The sequence below is a fragment of the Python bivittatus genome, unplaced genomic scaffold (genome assembly GCF_059951505.1).
Source record: "Python bivittatus isolate LINGU-HERP-01145 unplaced genomic scaffold, Pbiv_v1 ctg000480_np1212, whole genome shotgun sequence".
NCBI lineage: Eukaryota > Metazoa > Chordata > Lepidosauria > Squamata > Pythonidae > Python > Python bivittatus.
In genome coordinates, this window is record NW_028277075.1 from 78,265,174 (window position 1) to 78,278,453 (window position 13,280).

Consider the following 13,280-nt stretch of genomic DNA (forward strand, 5'->3'; position numbering starts at 1 on the left):
GGCACGCAGTAGATTTACCCAGGTTAAAAGTTCTTCTTATGGTTGAGGATCCTTCATCAGCTTTGGCATGACATAATATGTCAACCTTTATTTCTAGTCTTAGCAGGGCCTTTTTCGTTTTTATCTGGGGGGTTGGACAAGATGTTGATGGCGGCATTAACCCTACCCAGCTGTAGCTATTGCTGGTATGAAAGTAAGTGGGAGGCAAGATACATAACATGATGATAAATGCATGACTGAGGGCAGAAAGCGTTTTTGGTGGGAAAACTTTCAAGTGGTTTTGGCAGGGAAGATGTCTTGGTACGTTTCCAGACCTTTGGCACAAATTGATTATGCTGGCATAAATCACATAATGGTGATTTTTTTTCGCATAAAGCAAATTCTTGGACAAAAATGATCAAACACATAATAGCAAATTCTCCTAAAACAAGGAAACATACCCACTTTTAAGAAGAACTTATTTCATATTTGAAGGGCATCAGTTTAGAAAACATGTTCTCCTGCTGTGTTATATGGTCAATTATTCTAAGGTCCCACGCTGAAATTGAAGCAAGATTTTTGGAAATCCCTGACTTGTCATACTGACAACTTTCTCCTTCAAAAAGTGAAGGGAGGTACAAAATGATCTGCTATTCTTGACACAAATGGCGCAAATCGATGTGAATAACTTGGTTTGCAACGTTTGTTGACTCATGTCATTACACAAATGATATAAAACAGCACAAATAAAATAATTTTAGCTTTTTAAAAACTATATTTATTATTATTTTTAAATGCCTCATCTGGACTACTTCAGCTGCAATGGATATCTGGGGTGTTGGGGGAATGTCAAGTGGAAATTTCATCCATTGCATTCAAAGTCCACCAAATTGAGGGTGGGGGAATGTCTGTTAATCTGAAGTTTCACAGTATGTCCAAATAAAAGGAAAAGCCAAAAACTGGGTAGCAGATGCTGGGTTAGGATGGTTTTTTCTAGGAAACAATATGCATTCTACCAAGAGAATTCAAGCTTGAGCTTGACAGAAACAAAGTCATGAAGCATCTACTGACTATGAATGAGTTCAGATTTCCCTTCCGTCCTGCAAGGCACTGAAGGAACTTGCTGGTGGCCTGATCAAATTTCTATCCATTATCTTTGAGAAAGTCTGGGGAATGAATAAAATGCCAGAAGATTGGAAGTGAGTAAATGTATTCCCTATCTTCAAAAGGAGGAAAAGACAGACTTGGCGAATTACAGAGCAGTTGGTCTAACATCAGTACCTGAGAAAATCAGAAATCACTCTGTAAACATCTTCAGACAAGTCAGCATGGTCAAAAACAAGTCTTACTACATGTTTTGACTAGATTATGGAAATGCGCAGATAATAGGGCAGTGTAGCCCTTCAGGTTCTAAAGAGGAAACGTTTTTCAGAGCATGTGAGGACAGTTTTTTAAAACCAGAAATGTCTTTTCCTGGCCATACGTTGCAGCTGATGCATCCTGGGAAAAGACAAAGCTACTTTAAGAAGTTGCTGAGAGATTGTGTGTGAGTGCTTTACCTCTACGAGAATAGCCCCTTCCAACTCTGTGTCTCTATGACAGGTTGATTCCTGGTATAATAAAAATGATCCTTCACTTCTAAAATATGCTTAGCTTCAGCAAGTTTCCTGCACCATATACCTTTGATTCCATGTATAAAGAATGGTATTTTAAACAAACCATATATGAGATATGAACTCAGTCATAGTCTCTGTACAGCAAATGTATGTTTCTTTGAAGAACACCTAGACTGGGGCAGGGGGATTGGTCTTTGGACAAGCTCTGCAATAAACAAGCAATGTTATTAGCTCCCCAGCAAAAAGGCTGTCACTTGTTTATATTAGCAGCAGCTGACAAAAATGGCAACTACACTAAGGTGATACTACTCTTGCAATTTCTCACAGAAATAATATTTTCTGATGAATTAATTTCATTTTCAAACCATAGAAGTGTATTTCACATTTTTAAATATCTGGACCCATTGATTTTCCAGAATTGGACATTCCAATTCTTCCTTCCACAGATGAAATATATAACTGATACTTTCATTTCACCTTTTAGTATTGCACTGTAGAGAATTTGATTGTTGGTTTCTGTTCAAATGCAGCATCGCTTAACAAGGCTAAAATTGCAGGTAAATAGTTTTGTCCGAATGACAAAATACGTACAGATGTCATGACCCAAATACCACCCCTTACATGTGTGCATACAACATCACAACACATGTACAAAAGGGATGGAGCTTGCATCACACCCTTACAACACTTGTTTTGTCATTTGCCCCTTCTTGGCCCCCCTGCAGATTGCCCTTAACTCTGACCACTGTCAGGTTCAGCCCAAAGAACTCCACGAGACAGTACAGATACAGTTCTGTTGCATTTATTAGCTTCCACCTACAAGACAGAATCTCGCCAGACTGAATTCCCAAGCCAGCAAGCAAACACTGCGAATTCCTTAGGGTGGTACCAGTCTCATCCTCTTCACCCTCCCACACTCATTCTGAGGGCTAAGGAAATGCTTATCTCCCCGAGTGCGGCCTTCACCAAACCATTCCATCACAACCACTACTGGCTCTTGTCCTTTGGTGCATGATAGTCCCATATGGCACCGCCTGTTGTTGAATCAGGCCACTCTCACCACCTCAGTAGCAAACTTTCAAATGTTGGTTGATTTTTTTAAAAAAAGAAAGCTTTTAGTTTTTAATTGTAAAATGCAGTATTAAAAATACTGCATATAAATACTATATATTAAAAAGGGGAGAGGAAGGGATAGTATTAGTCCATCATCACTCTAAGCTTGCCTTAAACCGGTAAGAGCCTTTGAGTTGAAACCCTTAATTGTATTTCTGGCCAAGCACTCTTGCATTTATTCATTGTGCAATTTTGATAGAGCACCAGTGCAGCCCTTTAGGGAGACAAGAGCAGCATGGCACTAAAGCTGACAAGGGCCTGAGGGAAAGGGGGCATGCAGTGTCACATATGTGAGATGGGCTGCTATAGAAATGGGATGAATAAATACAAATAAATAAATAAATAAATAAATGCTTGAAATTGCCAATAAGCAGTGCTCTGAGCCCACTCGCTACTGATTGCCAGATTTTACCTCCAATATACTGGGTGGCAAGGCATAACAGATTTTACATATCTTGTGGCTGCTATGGAATGCTGTTATCAAAACATCATTTTAACACAGGTACAGATAACAATGACCTGAATCACTTGTAGATCTTGAATCAGATCATGCAAGTCTGAAAGCCCTTCTCCCCTCCTTTATTTTTACTTTCCAGAACACTAGGGAGAGTTCCTTCTGAGACATTTCCAGCATCCCTTTTCCTTCTGTGGGCTGAGATACCTTTTGTGTGATGGTTGTCTAGGCTGCGCCTCTTCCTCCTGTCTCCCAAGGTCATTCCCATATGCCATTACATCAGGACATTTATTTATTTATCAAATTTGCATGGCCACCCATCTCACAAGAAAGTGACTCTGGGTGGCGTACAACACTTAATTAAAAAAAAACAATAAATATATAAAAACATTAATTATAAAAACTATAGAAAGCACAAAAATAAGAGCGGATGATGTTAGCTGCAGTAAGGGAGCAATTGCAAGATCTCCCTGGTCCCTTGGGACCCCCAAGCCTGATCATGTAGCCAGGTCTTGAGGGACTTGCGGAATGCTAAGAGGGATGGAGCTAACCTCACTTCCAGGGGGAGAAGATTCCATAAGGCAGGTACCACGGCAGGCAAGGCCCATCTCCTGGGACCCGCAGCATGCCCTCTCTGCCAGATCTGATGGGACGGGCAGATATAATCAGGGAGAGGTAGTCCCTCAGATAGCCCAGCCCATGCTGTGAAGGGCTTTAAGGGTTAAAACCAGAACCTTGAATTGGACCTGGAAGCAAACTGGCAACCAATACAGCTTGCAGAGCAGAGGTGTAACATGCCGTTCTTGGGGCACACATAGCTGTCCGCACCACTGCATTTTGCACCAGCTGAGGCTTCCAGATACTCTTCAAGGGCAGCCTCATGTAAAGTGCATTACAGAAGTCCAGTCGGGAGGTGACTAGGGCATGAGTGACTGTAAACAGAGCCTCCTGATCCAGGAATGGGCACAACTGGTGCACAACACAAAGCTGTGAGAAGGCCCTCCTAGCCACGACTGCCACCTGCTCTTCAAGCAGGAGTTGTGAGTCCAGAAACACCCCCAGACTGCACACCAAGTCTGAGTGCACCCCATCCAGCACCAAAGATGGCATAGTCCTAGAACCGGGAGGCCTCCAAACCCAAAGCCACTCAGACTTGCCAGGGTTCAGCTGAAGCCTGTTGTTCCCCATCCAGACCCTCACAGCCTCCAGGTACCGGGATAAAGCATCGACAGCATCTGGCAGAAGAAAGGTGTTGTCAAGACATGTTTGTACTGTGGTTAGGTGCAAGTGGGGAAAAGCCTGCATTTATCCCAGAATACATTCAGTGATGAAACGTTATTAATAAATGGTTACTGGCAGCAGAAAAGTGCTGTGAGAGACCATATTGTTATATTTTTAGCATAGAAAATGGCCCAATTACACTTGCCATTCTTTATAAAGTCAGCATGGATTTTCATACATTGTGGAGATCATTAAAGCTACTCATTACAATTTATTCCTAGCTCAAGGCTTTGTTACTCCATTCTACCACCACAAATCACAGATTTTTTGTTCTTGAGATAAATCCATCAAACAGTTTATCAAAGCTTTGGGCATAAAATTCAGGAACTTTCCCTGCATCAATTTCACTATGTAGAAACCACACTGTATGAAGTTATCCTGCCTACTTGCTCCCATCTTCATCCTCATCAGTGTATGATACATATCCATCAGATTAATTAGGAGGCTTCTTTGGTTCTATGATGCTGTTGGATCTGGATCACAAAGTATTTTATAATGCAATAGAATTATTAATTTTAAAGGTGCCATAGGACTTTTTCTTCCTCGCTGAAATCATTGGAAACCCTCTTGGACCAGCTGAAAACAAGCCCAGAAAGGATCTTCCTGGCATAGGCTCCAGATAGAAAAGCTCATGTTTTTTAACAACAAAACCTTTGTATCAGAGAAAGGAATAAAAGTTCATTTTTGGACTGAGCTTTGAAGTAGGAATTCACAATTCCAGTATCCAGTACCACTGAGAATGTGCAGAAGGATATCAGTTGTAGAGTGAGCTATGGAGGTTACCCAGTGCTCCAGAGAGTCAGAAAAAAATGGGTGAGAATTAAACCCAGGATTTCAATTCTGGCAAAGAATTAATATTTTGCTCTGAAGTCAGACATCAATATCTAGCTCTTTAAAATGATCTACGAATCATGGCTTTAACATGGGCAGTACTATCTTGGTTGTTTATTGTGTTTTACTGGGAATTTATTGTAAGCCATTTAAAAGCTTTCAATGAAGCAGATCATAAAACGTTGGCCAGAATAGAGACTCACCAGGACTGCTGACGGTTCACATCCCTTAATTGAATTCTGGAGGAAATCCAGATAACCCGAGATCTATCTGTGCACATATATAGTTCCGTATGCACAATTGGCCTATACTGCATCCCACCCTTTGCACTATGCCCATTGGAAAGCCATTGCATAGTGCTTAATTCTAAATGTACACCCATACATTTAAATGAGCAGAGGCAAATATTGTGAAAGCCCTTGCCCTCTTTTGCCTTCTTTTTCTTGTTGGTAATAAGCAAGAGGCCACTCTTCATGTGCAGGAGAATCTAGGAATGCAAAACTTTAGAACTTCTTTTCACGGCAGAGTAATCATGCTGAGCCTCTTGCTTGCGATCTGGTTCACATTCCTCCTCATATTCATTTAAACAAAATTGCTTAGTTTGCCCGATGGTACTTCTGCTCTCTAGACCGTTGCAGTGTTTACACTGAACCGTGAAGACACATGCTGCTTGCAGATGATGAAACACCAGTGCCAATAAATTAGAGGAGAACTGAAGAATTACTTCAGGTGATAGATAGTGTTATTGGTTCTCTCTGAACCTCTGGCTGAGGTCTTGGTTTTGATCCCTTCAGAATTCCTCAACGTTTCATGCACACTAATAACATTTCAGTCAGGGGTGATGCGCCCCTGGGCACTGGGGCACCTTGGTATGAGAAGGGAGAATAACCTGAACATCTCTGAATTGAGCAAGAGCTCCTTATTTGAAGGGCATCAAACCAAACTTTAAATAATAGTTGTGTACAGATGTGTGTGTAGCCTCCTACCACTACCCCCTGGCTGTAACACAGAAGCCAGTCATGAATTTGAAAGCTGAATTCTTCCAGAGACTCTCCTAAGCAGGGTCTTTTTCAGTTCTTACAAAATTTATTCTTATCAAGCCTGCTGCTAAACCTTCCAGCAGAAGGAGGGATTCTCCCTCCCTTCCTAGGGTGTTCATGAAGAAAAAAATATCCCACCATTAGTGGTGAACTTCTTATAGTTTTTACTTTTATCATTAAGAAGCAACAGAGATATGAATAGGCATAAGAAGAACTCTAAACCATGCTGAGCATTGGAATTCAGTGCTCAGAGGTGGTGGTCTTTTTCTCTCACAGTAGACTGAACAATCTCCCTAAAGGTGCAGGATGTTTCTAAAACCCAGTACACATTGAAACCATCCAACTCTCCCTCCTCTTTGGCAAATGGGCTCACTGTAATTGCATTGGCGTGACATAGCTGTTCTCCTCTTACTGTCTTCTGGGCTAGTCCTTCTCCCTATTTCTGCCCTAGCCAAATCCACTGGGCATTTCCTTCACAGGTTGAATTTTCAGCTCCTCTGACTTTCTACATTTCCTGAGCTGCTGAACCAGAATTCTTTGCAAAGAGCCTCCTGCCTTTGCTCCTTTACCTCTTGCTCATAAGTAGTCCTTCTGCCAGCCAAGGGGAGGGGCTGCTGGTTTCAAATGTCCTTCCTTTCTTCTCCTTCTCTCTTCCTATTCTCCTTCTTCAACCCACAGTTGGGGTCTTTCTCAACTGGCTTTCAGCCCTCTCACCAAAACTACCCTCTTTTCTGTCATTCTATTCCCCCTTCCCATGACATAGCCTTTAGGGGCTAAGGGGGGTTAACCTAGAACAAACACACCTATCTCTTCCCAAGATCTCTATCCCTGTTCGCCTGCCATTTCCAAGGTGTTTAGCTTAACAACTTTAACCTTTCCTGCCTTGCACCAACTTTACTGGAATTGCTGGATTGATGTATACACACACACTCATATATACATATGTGTACACATATATATACACCTCAACCCCACACATTCAGTGGCACTGTTCAGACAAATTGGCCCTCTCCTATTCACCTTTGCAAATAGGCAGCACATCATCTCAAGTGACATAGTCATGTAGGAGCCATTTTTAAACTTCTGCCACCTTCAAGAGCTGCCTCCTCACCAGTGGCCCATCCAGACTGGTGCTACTATGGATGGAGTCAGGTGAGTTTATCCCTTTCCATCTCTTTTGGTAGATATAGCAATCCCATCTGGCTGGTGGACCATGCTGAGGAAAATATAACCTAGCCTATATAGTCATTCCCATGCTGGATCTCTGATGTACAAATTGGTGCATTTAGTCTCCGATGGCAGAACCATTCATCACTGAGCTTTTGAGTTTATATGACCAGGAATGGCAGAATTTACAGTTTCTCATTATAGCCTGGTTGTAACTTGGAACTGTGCAATGGATACTAATGGCATTTCTTGATGGTGATCTCAGTTGAATGCCAAGCAGCTTGGCTGGATTTCTGATCCAGCCCTGCATTTGCTCTCACAGGTTGGAAAGGACAATAGAAGATACTAAAAAGATTGCCAGGCTTTCCATTGTACTTACATTTTGTCCCCTGTGTAAGTCCAATGACTAAGATAACTTCTTGGCACTCTGCTGAATAAGAGCTTCTTGGCAATCGCCCAAGTTCTGTGAAGCAGCCTTCCTCCAGAATTTGGTTTGCCCTCCTCCCTCTTTGCAGTCGAGTGATGTGTTTTCCACGTGCCAGAGATTTTGGCTAGCAAGGTGAAAACTCTGAAAGAATAAATTGGTTTCTTCTTCCCTCTTTATTATACATGTGTCTAATATTTGCAAGCAGCCATGTACACATTTGGAAAGGCAGAGTCTGAGTGTTTTAACTAAGCTAATCAAACAGCCTGGAGGGTGAGAGTTCAGTACCAGAAAATAACACCCTAATAATATTTCTCACCAAATTAACTCTCAGCTGAATTGATTGCCATTATTTATGTTCCAGAAGATAATTTTCCAGAGCTATTGGCTGTGACTGAAGATGACAGCTTGTTCCCTGTTCAGTGTAGTTTAGCTCACTGGCCTGAATAGTCTGATGTAGTTACCTGTATAATAACTGTATAATAGCTTCCAACAGTGGCGTTCACTGTGATACAGAAGAGAGTTAATGGGTGAGAGATTAGATCTGTCTAAACAAAGGCACTGAGGACCACCACCAATCACCTATAGTAAAAAGCCTATAGTATCATAGACAGAAGGGAATGAAATACTGTTGGGTCTCTGGGCTTTCCATCCAAGGTCTATGATCAGCAGCAGAGTCATCAATAAACTCTTTAAAAGGATACATTGTCTTTTTAAAACTAGAATACAGTGCATTGACCTAAATAGGATGGTGTTTCTAGTCACATGGAGATGGTTTTCTGAAGTCTATGCTTGGGAGAGTTTAGTGCCAGAATTTTTCAGGACAGAGATGTCACTTATGCCAACAGCCAATACTCATCCAGTTTCACGGCCAAAAAACACACCAAAAAGTGTGTTAAGCTGTGGGAAGGATGGAATAAAGAAACTGCAGGTGGTGTTAGATGGGACTGCACCTTTTTGTTGACCTAGGACTATTTGAAAAAAAAAAATACTTAGATTGTTGTGTTGTGTTCTGGATATAACAAGTCTTGAGTTGAGTTTGAGCCTAAGGGCCTAGTCCAACTGTGCTAGTTAAGTATCTGAGCTTTTTTTCAGTGAACTTGACCCTCCTGATCATATGAATCCAAGAAATAATCTCACATTCCCCAAATTCCAGGAAAAATGGAAGGATTGGTAATTTATTTATTTATATTTCAAATTTGTCACCACCCATCTCACTGTGGAGTGACTCTGGGTGGTTTACAATTAAAAAAAATACAGTAATACTTAAATCTTCACAGGACTGAAAGATATAAGTGACTATGGCATGGTGTTTGTTCAGTTTGGGCTTAGCATGTTGCCAGAATCCATCCATTATAGTTTGTAGACCATGATTTAGTCTGCTGTGGGGAAATGTCTTGGCAGCAGTTGAGAAGAGGTTTTCCACTTCTTGTATTTTTTTTCCACTTCCCAGCTTAGCCTACACCCTGGGATTGATAGTTAAATCATGGCTTATGCATATTTATGAATTTAATTGTTGTCTTCATGCAGTGGGCAATCACATGGAAAATGTTCAAAGTATGGCCCAATAGGACACTGTTGACCCTTTCAATTTCAATTCCATAATCTTGCATGCTTGCTTTGCAAGGAGACAAGAAAACCAAGTGTAGTTAAGCTGAGCAAAAAAGAAGAAGAAGGAAGAGGAACAGCATGAGAAACAAATGGCCTTTTCCCACTTGAACCTAACCATAGCACAAACATGCCTCAGCAATATCATTTCTTGCCATGTACCTGTGACCTTGCTTCTGTCTTATCCCCAGCCAATGAGTGAAACAGGTTTAAATCATCCTTAGTAGCATTTTCTCCCTTATTCAGACATTGTCCAACGGCAGCCTGAAGGGGGGTAAAATCTGTTAGGCTTTGTGGTCCATTACCTTGGAGGGAAATTGCATGACTGGCAGTGACTGGGATCAGAGATAATCAGGACAGGACAACGAATTTAATGCTGGTCTAGTTTTCTGCCACTTCACAGATGGGTGGTAGCACTTCAGTTCAGCATGAGGAAAGGCCCTTAAACATACTATCCCATGTGTAAATAAACACAGTCATTTTTATTCATTGTGTTTACATTGTTTGTTTTTTGTTGTGCTTCTGAGTCAGTGTTGACTCCTGGAGACAGCCTGGACAAGTCCCTGCAGTTTTCTTGGCAAGATTTCAGAAGTGGCTTGCCCTCCTTCCTATGGCTGAGAGAGAGGGACTGGCCCAAGGTCACCCAGCTGGCTTCGTGCCTAAGGCAGGTCTGGAACTCACCATCTCCAGGTTTCTAGCCTAGTGTGTTAACCCCTACACCAAACTGGCTTTCTCATATATTTATATATTATATATTTAAATATTTATAGTGAATGCTTAATCTATTCTCTCCATAAGAAAAAAAGCACCTGGAGGGAGCCATACCCATAAGGAGGGTTTCACAAGTATTTAATGTTCTCTTTGCAGGGTGAGTTGCTGAGTCCATGTCGGTGCGACGGGTCAGTGAAATGTACACATCAACCTTGCCTGATCAAATGGATCAGTGAGAGGGGATGCTGGAGCTGCGAGCTGTGTTATTACAAGTATCACGTCATTGCCATAAGCACAAAGAACCCTCTGCAGGTAAAGGTACTAGAGATTATTCCAAAGTCCTTTCCTTTCCTTGTTTTGGCTTTTCCCTGCTTCCTGTATTTGCACTGTTGGTTACGTACATGTGGCTTTTCATTGTATAATACATGAGTGTGTACTGAAGAAATGGACTGTTCATTTTAGTTACTCTTTAGAAAGCACATAAATGTAACCATGGACAAAAATAGATGGATATTTTAAAGTAAAATATTTTGCCAACCAAACACAAAAGAGTTTGCCTCTACAAGATTGTCAACTGTAGCTTTAATCAATCAGCAGACACATGGTCCATAGTAAAAATTAGATGAGCAGTTGCCAACCTGCAAAGGTCTGAATCAGAGTATCTGCTGTTTGCAATGGAAAAAAAAAATCTCTTGGTGCATATAAAAGTTTCCTTCCATTGTAAGCAGCAGGGCCTGGGGCTGAGAGGGTGGAGAGACTGAGGACTGTGGGTCTGGGTTTCAGGCCGTGCCTCAAGCTTGGGGATGATGCTGGAAGCTGGAACCTGTTCTGTCTGACCATCAGTAATGATGGGTTGCTGAAGGTCACCGATTGGTGGATTCCCCAGCTCCGCCTCCCAAAATGCTGGCAAGAGGAGTAGGGGAAATAGAAGAGGCCCATCCTCCTCTTCTCTCCCCTTATTTCTCCTGCCACCAAGAGTTGGCAAGAGAAATGGAGAGATTGTTATACTAGTAGAGTCCTGACTTTCCTGCTGCCAAAAGGCCAGCAGCTGAGAACTAAGGGGGTTGCCCATTGTAAGTGGCCAATAGAAGCAGGATAGGCCTCTGTCTCTAAACTTATCTCAGTAAGATTCAGCTCAGACCAATTACTCAGCATGGCTTGCTGTGGCAGAAGTCAAAACACAGTACTTCTGTAGTGAAGCAAGAAGCCACAAGTAGAAGCCACATTTGGGATAGCAGAGATGAGGTGAGCTGAAGGCAGTATCATCTGTTCATATTCTCCAAATCCATTTCCCGAAGCATTACCAGTATGCATTTAGTAGACAGCGTGAAAGAACTCTGATTCAGGTTTAGATCATAGCCAGAAGAGCAGAATAAAGGATTAATATGCTCTCCTCCCCAGTCACTAAAATCTGGATTGGGTTTTTCATGCTAGGTATCACTGAACAAAACACAACCAATACAGAACCAAGCACTGTATGAAAAACTCCTATCAATTTTAACCCCGCATTTTGTTCCACAGATATAAAGCTACCATTTTTAAATCTAAAATTAGGGTGTAGTGTATAATTAAAAAAACCCGAATCATTAAAATCTGATCAGCTTCCACTGATATGGTGCCATCTGAACACAGATGCCATTGAAGTACAACTGCAGGTGTCATCATTCCCAGATTTGCTCAGGAGTGTGACTTCAGCTTGAGACCATTCCATGATAGGCATCCACAAAGGGATTTGGGGATAATGGGGGCAGGGAAGGAAGGCAGAGGCTTTATGAGCTCTGGAACATTCATTGCTGCTTAGCCAGGAATATGGGGAGACCGTGGTGAGAAGATGGCAAATGACCACATGCTGTCTCTAGAGATCACGATTATACCATTTGAAACAAAGAAGAGAAAAAGCTGGAGAAGAACAGAGCAACAGTCTTCTCCTGAGATGGAGAATAATGTTAGTATGGGGAGGAAACAAAAGTGTGGCAGAGACATCCTGGAAAGATGATGTCAGCACAGGGCAGAGGGAAAAGGAAAATTGCTATTCCAAAGGAACATGATCTTAGCTTGACTGACCCCTTGACTTGATTAGCCCAGAAGATATCAATACGTAATGCCAGTAAGCCAGATGTTTTGCCTTTGGGATCTGCTGTCAACACCAGCAAAGTGCTGAGATTCAATCAGGAGTTGTTCCTACCCTTCAGCCACGAACAGCATTTTAACATTTTGAATCAGATTATCAGATTATCTTTAAATAACACAAGAGAAAAACTGCCTTCTCCCCAGTGGCCAGTTAGTGATCTCAAAAAAACCCAAACCAACCAACCAACCCCACCAGTTTGGTCAATTCCTATATTTTTGCAATGCACGCACACACAAAAAGGTAGGATAAAAATCTAATAATAATAATAATTTTAAAAAGAGCTATTTCTCAACAGTCAGTCACAACAGTGTCAAGTGAAAAGATAATAAAGAGTAGAGGAACTGGAACAATGTAAAATAAAGAGATATACCATTTGTTTTCTGTTTACTGCTTTCTAAGTTCGGTGACTGTTTTGTCCAGTTGAAATCAGGGCACTTAATCGGGACCACTGCTATCACCGAACAAATATTTCCTGCCTGCTGGGTCATGCTGGCTGTAGATTATGGTCTTCATCAGGGCTGCCTGGGGATGATGGAGCATGTAGTCTAGGAGGTTCCTGATTGGGGTATGCATTCTGATTATTTGTATGTAGGGCAAGGGAGGGTTCAAATCAAATACTCCTGCTGCTATTATGACCGCCACCATCCCTAACAGCAGCATGTTCAAATCTGCTTATGAATCTGAGAGCGCTAATTGATTTGTGCTAATAAACAGCTACTGTCTGTATAAACAGCCAGCAAATCCCCCTCTTCCTCGCACTGATGATGTTACCGAGCTGGATAATAAAACATCTGTAAGAAAACAACCAAGCTTCAGAGAGCACCAAGAAGCCAAAGTTCAACCCTGAGCTGCAGATATTCCCTTCTGTTTGTAATAAATAGTGAAACATGCTAATCCCCTAATATTTTAACAAAATATTAAACCC

The 13,280-nt window shown here is 41.6% G+C and overlaps 1 protein-coding gene across 1 annotated transcript in view; it reads left to right on the plus strand.

The window, feature by feature from the left end:
• Window positions 1-13,280, plus strand: part of MARCHF4 (membrane associated ring-CH-type finger 4) — a 117,564-nt gene that overhangs the window by 79,384 nt on the left and 24,900 nt on the right. The window contains exon 2 of the mRNA XM_007420167.3: window positions 10,381-10,536. Coding sequence (XP_007420229.2) covers window positions 10,381-10,536 — 156 coding nt within the window. The remainder of the gene's footprint in view (window positions 1-10,380; window positions 10,537-13,280) is intronic.